Source organism: Alosa pseudoharengus, unplaced genomic scaffold, assembly GCF_046254945.1.
Source record: "Alosa pseudoharengus isolate Yale_2024_CS ecotype anadromous, Long Island Sound unplaced genomic scaffold, YU_APseudo_1.1 YU_APseudo_1.1_scf_24, whole genome shotgun sequence".
Classification (NCBI taxonomy): Eukaryota; Metazoa; Chordata; class Actinopteri; order Clupeiformes; family Clupeidae; genus Alosa; species Alosa pseudoharengus.
In genome coordinates, this window is record NW_027468689.1 from 25,046,668 (window position 1) to 25,055,984 (window position 9,317).

The window sequence follows — 9,317 nt, forward strand, 5'->3', positions numbered from 1 at the left end:
GCCTACCCCAATTTAAAAAAGTTTCTGTGCCCGTGTTTTTATGACAGTATCCTTGAGTCCCTGGCCTTTTCTAAATTGAATCGCAGTTATTTTGAAAAGCACTCATACTTGATGGATTTGCCACAGGCTGGCTGGGAGAATGCCTCCTTCTTTTCAGGCAGGTACTGAAGCACACTGTGTCCTAAAGGGAAGATGTTATCTGAATGTATCTGCAGCTTCCAACTCCACTGACCGGAGGGACAGAGACTGACCAGAGGCAGAGAGCAGAGATACAGATTCCCATTCCCTGTTAAAGTACTATAACAGTAGGAGAAATGCTCAGTATTTCTCATAAAGCATGATCATGAATAAATGTAATACTGTCTATTTTTGTACATATGTTAGTCTTCCATAGTTCATAACTGTCACTTAGTGAGGGTAGGAATTTGTCTTAATGCTGAAATGTATACCATGGTCCGTTACACTGTAAAAATTCTCTCTCGTCCTAGACCTAGACCATCATAACAAACATGGAGGACCGAGACAGGAAGCCCCTGAAGGACATAAGAGCCATTCAAGCGTCCCAGGGTAGTGAGAAGGATTCAACAGACCAGCCATAATTCATCAGGCATCACTGAAGGCACTGTAATTGGCTTCTGAAGAAAGATTTGATTACTCAACAAGAACTTCTGCAATCAGTCCGTGTGTGTGTGTGTAGACCCTGGTGTGACTGGGGTGTTGATTGTTGACACTATCTCTCTCAGAATTCACAGAGCATGCCTTAATTTCTCAACTGACTGTACTTGTTAATTTCTCAACTGACTGTATTCTATTTTTCTACATTCGATTCCAATCTGTGATTTTTGATTCATGCTAAACATTGCCCTAAGACCATGGTGGAGTACAACAACCTTAGTACTGAAGTGGCTTCAGTGCTCCCCTGTTAAACAGCAACTCTGTAGTTCTCCAACTTCTTAACTATTTTAAAAATCCATCTCTTAATATCTTAATTAGGGCCTTCACGGACACTTCATCGAGAATGCAGTCACACCCCATGCCTTGTGCAGATCTGCAGTGTAACATCAGCACCAAAACTGGTGATTTTCTATACATTGTTACATCCTGAGATTTCTGGGGATCAATAGTAGTTTAGAAATACAATATGCACATGGTCTATTCTGACCTGATATGTTGTAATACCAACCAATACATATTTCAATGCTATGTCGTGATATGACACAAATAGATATTCTCATCAGAGATCTCTGGGGGTCTAGAGTAGTTAAGAAATACCCTTGATACATATGGACTGATGTCATCTTTCATTAGTCACAAATTGAGCTGTGGAGTAAACAGAAAAGATAGGTCTCTGTGGAAACGACTGCTCTCCAGCCAGCCGATCTTTTACCAGATAGCAGTTGGCACTGGCACGGGTCTGATCCAGCATCAGCCTTTATCAGGGTTAGCATCTAGTGCTTTTCCTGTGGTCATTAAGAGACAAGGTCAAACAGTAAATAAACAAACCGCAGGTCATTTTTTACACAAATTAGTGTCTGACCTCCACTAGTAAATTTTCAACAGTTTTTTTTTTTTAGGCCAATAGCAATGCCATAATAAGGGAGATGAGAGTATTTGTCAGTAACCTTGTGTCTGGGTATGAAGCACATATCTGGGTATATATTTCTGCATACACTCTCTGATGCAGTGTGGCTAATTTTAAACTAAAATCCTGTCTGAAAAACTTCCCTTCTTAAAAGGAAAAAAGGCAATTAATTTAGTTACACCTTCAAGCACTTAATAACAAACTACAAACAACAACAATAGTTTCTCCACTTTATTCATGTTAATGTTTATCTGGATTAAATAAATTATTCAATGGACTTGATAGATCCACATTTGACCTCCGATGTTGGACTGACTTTGGACATTCAATGAGCGCTCAACATCGACATATCGTTGACTATGGGGCACTGAAATCTTTCTGATAAAACTCTACCTTCCTCCCACAGTGACTTTGGTTTTGGAATTAGACATGACACTATTATGCAGAATAAAACAAAACAAAATGTAAAACCGCATTAATGTAAAATTGTCCCACCATGTAAATGGCAAAAACATTCATTAGACAGTGACACCACATCATGATGATGCATACAGCAAAAGGAGAATTTCTTTTTAAAAAGCACTGGAGCTAGCACCATTACCCCCAGAAAAGGCAAAAGTGTTACGGACTTGGAAAAAAAGTAATCTGTGATCAAATAAAAAGCGAAACAGAAAGATGAAAATATGATAATGGCCCCTTTCCCTAATACACGTGATTCTTAGAAAGAAAGAAAAAAATCAATTTAAGTGTAGAAAAAATAATCTCCAACAATCATACTTAAGGAAATCACACAAAGTAATGATCGCATGAAAGTAAAAACAAGACCAAAGAAATATTTAGGGAGTGCAGCCACCCAACTTGCGCACGCGCACACACACACATAGACCTTCAGAGATCAGAGTGTACCATACCCGAATTTTCAGTAAGCAAGCATACATACATAGATATATATATACATCTTGGACTGCTAAAGCTTGCTCACATTAGAAGAAAGCAAAAATAGATTACAACATGGCTTTGAAAGAACCAACATACCAACATGTAACTACAGTACACTCCAATAAGAAAAAGAAAAATCGATGAAACCACAAAAGGCAACAATACTTAAAGGGACAAAACACTGCTTCGCTACATTAGAAGTGGAATTCTCATTTACAGGAATAAATGAATATGTAGTGTGGCTCAAAGACTACTCACCTTTATAGAGTACATATTTTTAGACTATTGCTAATCCTCCTGAAGTTTTGCGTTCTAACCCTAGACAGAAGCAGAGAAGCTAGTGGAAAGCATACAGGTTAAGTGTAGGTCCCATATGTGGCAATGGTTTTTTTTTTGTTCGAGACTAGTTTTGCTTTGACGTCATATTTTAGATCATCCCATGGTGTTTTTTTTTTACCCTCTCCTAAATGACATTTAGTTTGTTTTGAAATGGAGGCATGAAAGGAGGGGAGGTCAGAGAAGAAATACCTATCATGTGCGTCATTACTGAGGTCATAAGTTGGTGACCTGGAGTTTAATGTCAAATTTTCCCTGATAGCGGTCCTTTTCACTGTACTTGATGTTGTCTCCAAAGACTCGGCATTCGATGCGCAGCTCGGTGTTCATGGTGAGGTTGACAAACTGGATGGCAACCAGCGGCTGAAGATACTGGGGGTGCAGGATCTTGCCATAGTAGGGATAGTACTGCAACGGGAAGCCATTACCAATGCCGTAGTACTTGATCTCACCTATCTTTCCGGCATCTTCTTCCCTCTGAAAGGATAGAAAGGATTAGATGAAGACGCCAAGAATGGAAGCATATCAGAATGACCACATGAGCTCAAAAGCACTAATGACATGTCATCTAGCACTTGACAATTTGTGGAATTTCTACACAAGAATGTCAGGATACACAGATGGATAGATAGATAGATACTTTATTGATCCCCAGGGGAAATTCAAGGATGTAAACTGCAAATGGTCCTTATTTTAAGTGAGGACCAGGATGCCATTCCTGTTTGGGCTACCTCACTGCCACTTGAAATAATAACACATTGTGTTTTAATACTAAGATCTCTGGAAAGTACCTCAGCTTGTGTGGTCTTATCGATTTGATATCTATAACACGTCTTGCCACTTTGTCTGGTCTGTTTTAGTTGACCAAAACATAAATCTGACATCTGATACCTTATGGGTGCAGTGGATAGGGATCACATTGGGTTGAACTTTCTGCTGGACATCCTCCGGGATGCTTTCATTGGTGGTTGGAGGCTGTGAACCAATGAGAGGTGAGATACACTTTTAACATACAAACAGGGTCATCTCACGCCATCCAGGAACCACCCAAAAACCAAGTGAGTATTCCTTCACTTAACATAACACATCAACAAAAGGTATAAATAAGGTTTAAATAAATATTATTTCAAGGAAATACCAAATCAGTGTGCAAGGAGCTAGAGGTATTTACCCTGGGATAGAAATTCACAACTCTGTTCAGCTTGACGATCAAGCAAGGCTTTCCTTCCTTGAAGCCAAACTCACGATCCTCGATTCCAGAGCATGGCCCGAGTATTGTCCGCTCAAAGCGGCAGGCTCTTCGGCTGCCAATGTCACTATCAAAGTCACCCCGGTCCTTGTATGGGCTAGGTGAAGCTGGAAATGCCAACAGGTTGAAATTCATTGGGTGCAGTTCCACTCATGTATCCATGTAAGCTTTGGCAAACAGCAATATGTCTTATGTAACGGTTGAACACCAGACACCCATTTTAACCTTTTTGTTCATCATCTCAAGCACTAGGCATACATCAGGTTTATTTTTTGTATATGATTAAATAATGAGGAGCATGGATCAGAGTTGACGCTATCTGTGCTGCTGGTAAAACGTTCAATGCACAAACTCCTACAAATCACACCATATAGTTCCTTTGGGATTTAGACAACCCCTTTTCTCAGAATTCACCACCGTTCACTTCGCTAGTGAACACTGTTTTCCAAAGGACTGTAGAGATTACTGTAATCGCGAAGAGGGAAGTATGAAGGAAAGTATGAGGGTTCTCAGTTGAACCTTTAAGGCTTCTACTATGATTCTACAGGATGAGGGATGATAAAAGAAAAAGTCAATTGTGTTATGGTCTGAGGAACTTACGTCCACAATCCTCATACTTCAACGGGTCCTTTTGTTTCTCGTCACTGTAGGGTTCCAAGAAATCCCGCATTGACTTAGCATACTTCAAATATGTCTCTACGTCATTCAAGTTGAAGGCTAGTTCGGATTTTTCTGAGCGAGGTGAATGTGTCAATCCTGTTAGGGCAAAAGATAGAAGTAGTATTAAGACAGATTACTGTAGTGCGATACAGTCCAGTCATAGTAAGAAAATGCATTGATGACATTGATTTTCTCATAGAAATGACATGGCCCTCATACATTTTCATGTATATTTCCTGGAAGGCCCTTATCCTATCCTTTTTGTTCTACAAAAATTGCATTCCATAGAAACTCCCATCACTTTCCCTTTGCAATCATGTCAAAGTTCAAACTTGAAGTATTTCTGCTGCTTCTTAGCCTCTGTGAGTGACCCAACTTCAGGCTGATGACCTACATCTACAATAAGCTAGAGAGACCACCTCTCCTATGGAGTGGCATCCCTCTTTGACAAAAGAGGACTCCTCGTCAGCCATCAGAAACCCCGCCTACAATGGAAACTTGTTCCCCTGATAAAGAGAAAAGTTGCTCATCAGAATATCTACCTCCATGCCTTAAATGCTGGAATACTCAGGGGGAAAATCATATTAGATTACATCGCCTATGACCATTTAAAACACACACACACACACACACACACACACACACACACACACACACACACACACACACACACACACACACACACACACACACACACACACACACACACACACACACACACACACACACACACACACACACACACACACACACACACACACACACACACACACACACACACACACACACACACACACACACACACACACACACACACACACACACACACACACACACACACACACACACACACACACACACACACACACACACACACACACACACACACACACACACACACACACACACACACACACGACAGTAAGCAGTAATACAGTAGCTATGGTAAGCGTTCTGGCAGTCAGTCCCCCTTCATCTAGAGAGTGTTAATGGTGACTGAAAAGGAACATTTTGCCTCATATTTGTGTTAGCCCTGAAGAGCTAACAGAGGAAGGCATTTTAGGAGGGAAAGCCACCCTAACCGCATCGCCACTAACAGCCATAGCTTCTCCCAAAATGTATGCCTGAGGCCAACTTCTCCAGACCATTACATTCCATGGCCGGTCAAAAGATACACAGCTGCCATCGCTTTTTAAAAAGAGCTGGATGATTTGACACAGAAGTCCTCTGTACGGTCACTGAGTATACACTCCAGACTCCACTGTAGAGCATATGATAATGCCTGGAAAGAGACAAGTTATTCACCCCCATGATCAGAAAGGGTTCAAAGATGCTATTATCCACATTGCAGGCAGACACACTTCCGCTCATTTTCTACAAGGGCGTCTACTGTATGTGCACCATCTCAAAAAACATCTCCCTTTCAATCATCTGCATCTTCCAGGATGTCTACAAAGCACACATTCATGTTGCTCTACCAAAAAACAGACAGAAAAGAAAAAAGGAACATTACTGTGATCCACTACTGTGTGGGAGCTAGCTTGTCCATTGTCACCACAAACAAACACTTAAGCTGTGATAACAATACAGTATACACCCCCACACAAGAGAGTGGTTTGTCCTTACCTGGAGGTGCAACTCGGTCTTGCCAAGTGGGTTTGTAGACGCTAAGGGTGAGCAGCAAGGCTTGGATTGTGCCAATGAATATGCCAGCCAGGAAGCTGTAGAAGACGATGTAGAAGCCAATGATTTTAACTGTGGGGAGAGAGCAAGAGTGTCACTGTCACACAGATCTTTGGGAGGGAGAGGTAGAGCAAAGAAAAAAATGCATTTTGTAAGGTGAAAAATATATTTTATTGCAGAGGAATAGTTTCTGTCCGTGTTCTTACAGAAAGGTCCTTTGCCAGGGCAAATTACCTCAAACAAATAAAAAGGGTTTTTATTTCATACAGACAGTATGCTCAATAACTGCAGTGGTAACCAGACACCTGAACCCTAAGCTACAGAAAATTCCGTTGAAGTATCATTTTAGTGAACATTGCATATTTGGGAGAGGTGACATTGCATATGTCTACACCACTGCATTAGCAGTGCTGCAGCAGAACTTATCCTCAAACCCACTTCAAGAACAGTGGTCAACACCACTACCATAATCAAAGACATACATTCATACTAACTGTAGGTCTACGATATGTCATACGGCATGGTTATACAGCACGTTTACAGAGTACCATGTGGCTATGTATAACAGTGCCTTAATGTTAATACATTACAGCTCTTTTCACAGTGTTTATTATGCCACAAAGACACGTTAGTATCAGCGATCAATAGGCTACTTGGTGTTGGCCAACATGACGCAAAAAAAGGGGAAAAAAGGAAGCTCTCAAGGACAGTGACACCATGTCACCTCCTCTTGAATCAGCATATTCGATAAGGGCATTATAAACAAATTATATTTTCAGAAATTTAGCTGACACTGTTGGTTGTAGTTATGTACAAATGACATGCGAAGTGGTGCTTTGTGACAGTGCCTCTCAGCTGAACCCATAACACACTTCCCAGCGTCACGACGGGAGTTGAATCAGCAAAGGTAAGCTATGTGGTGCAAAAACCAATGCTAGATCACCACCAAGGTCATCGTTTTGCTCAGCATCTTACTGACCACACGTAAACGTAAGTACAAGATAAAAGAGTTAAGATTACAAAGGCGTTCAAGTTTTTTTTAAATACTTTTCCTTCGACCTAAAAAATCCAGTCGTGACATCCTCAGTTCCGCTGTAGTAGTCTACCGCATACTAATCAGTCTGGAGTCGCCTTCTCATGTCATGCACCTTAAACCGCACCCTTTTCACTTTTAAATTGGTTACTTTATGTTTGAAGATCATGCTATAATCAACACTTAAATTCAATTTGACAGTAGGCTACCACTTGTATTGTCCAATATCGCCCGTGCGCAGTTTCAAGGTCGCAACCACGTTAGAGTTTCGGCTAACTTTTTCTACACAGCTTAGACAAGTGAATGAATGAAGCATATTGCAAGGAAACATCACCTCCTATTGTCACTGATCTTATGTCGTGAGATTCAGAGAGATGACATTGGGCTGATATTCAGGACGAGACACTGATCACTGAAAATGACGGGGCAGGAAAACGGCGGCTGATCAATTTGATTTCTATTGCTGGCTGCACTGACACCAGAGCCACAGCTAAAGAAACATTAGACAGGCAAACCCTTCGGATCCACACGAGAAGGCCAAATCACCTTGACTCACCTTGGACGATGATGCATTTTTAACCCTTTCACAATTGTCAGCATGTAGTAGTCATAAGGCCCGATTTTCGTGATGAAGGTTAATTTAAAGAGAGTCTCCTTGCCAATGCATTTAAGCAGATAACACTTTTCAACGTCAGTCATCTCTCCAACTGCGCCATTGGGTCCCGTCAGTGCACACATGAAAGTCTACCTAGCTCTGTGGCAGGTGCGAGTCTGTCAAATCAAGCTTTATTTGCAGAAGTGACTTTCAGTGACATTTGCAGTGTTTGCCCAGCAACCTTCTTAATCACATTTTCACCTTGCTCAGCATTAAAGACCAAGCTAAGAGGTAAGAAACAACTGCTCATCTTCAAACAAAGAACCATTGCTTATTTTGTGTCGACAACTAGCAAGTGAGCGATCACTTTAACCAAAATGTAACCAATAGTTTCTGAACAAAAGGGAAAGCCATCAGTCTGTCACCCTCCAGAAGCACTTCCAAAATCTGTATCCTCCTATGAGTCATTACTAGGCTACATTTCCAATTGACCAAGAATCTACACGTTGCCCTGTACAACAACCGCTGCAAAGTCAAATCAAACAGGTGTTGCATCGAGTCGTGATGAGGAGGAGGCATAGCGTCGGCTCTGTCACTGCTATCGCCTTAGCCACATTAACCGAACGGATGACATGCCGATACACCCTTTATGCACATCGAAAGCATTGGTAATAGCTTAACTGCATATTTAAACTAAATTCATACTTACACCAACTACCACCAGTGCGTCCTAGAAATTCCTTCCTCTCTGAATTCCACAGATAACTCGACCATCCACCTTCATCTTTGTCTGCAGGCATTGTGTGGCTGATTTCTTGTTTGTTTTAGTTCCCTTTGAAATGAATGGATACACTTGCTTTATCGTCCCCCCGGTGGCCAAAAGTCCTCTGGAGCACCTTCACCCCTGATACACGGAGTAGTACCCAGCTTGCAATGGCGTGCTCCGCACAATATATTCCTCGTCGAAGGAGGGTCCGCCCACAAACTCTCTCAATAAGTTGGCTACTGAAAGGGTGGTTCAGACCTGGCAAATCACAAGCGTGCTTTACTCGGCGTAATTCCTGGTATGTGGTCGTGGATGGGAGTCCTCTGTACACCTACACATCAGATGCGTAAAAAGCGGGCGGGTTTATGCAGGTACATACACTGCACAGTCGCTTTGCAAGTGGGATTTCTCAGTGGAGTTATATCGGGGTTCGACCAAATTAAGTTTTTGAGTCAAAACGTGTCGAATGAAGTT

At 41.5% G+C, this 9,317-nt stretch overlaps 1 protein-coding gene across 1 annotated transcript; it reads right to left on the reverse strand.

Annotated features, from left to right (window-relative positions):
- Positions 1-1,798: 1,798 nt before the first annotated feature.
- Positions 1,799-9,013, reverse strand: atp1b1b (ATPase Na+/K+ transporting subunit beta 1b). The gene is made up of 6 exons (XM_076303564.1): positions 8,787-9,013; positions 6,393-6,521; positions 4,707-4,862; positions 4,029-4,213; positions 3,749-3,832; positions 1,799-3,334 (listed from the first exon to the last, which is right to left on the reverse strand). The coding sequence occupies exons 1-6, from the start codon at positions 8,875-8,877 to the stop codon at positions 3,074-3,076; spliced, it is 906 nt and encodes a 301-aa protein (XP_076159679.1). The 5' UTR covers positions 8,878-9,013; the 3' UTR covers positions 1,799-3,073.
- Positions 9,014-9,317: the final 304 nt, after the last annotated feature.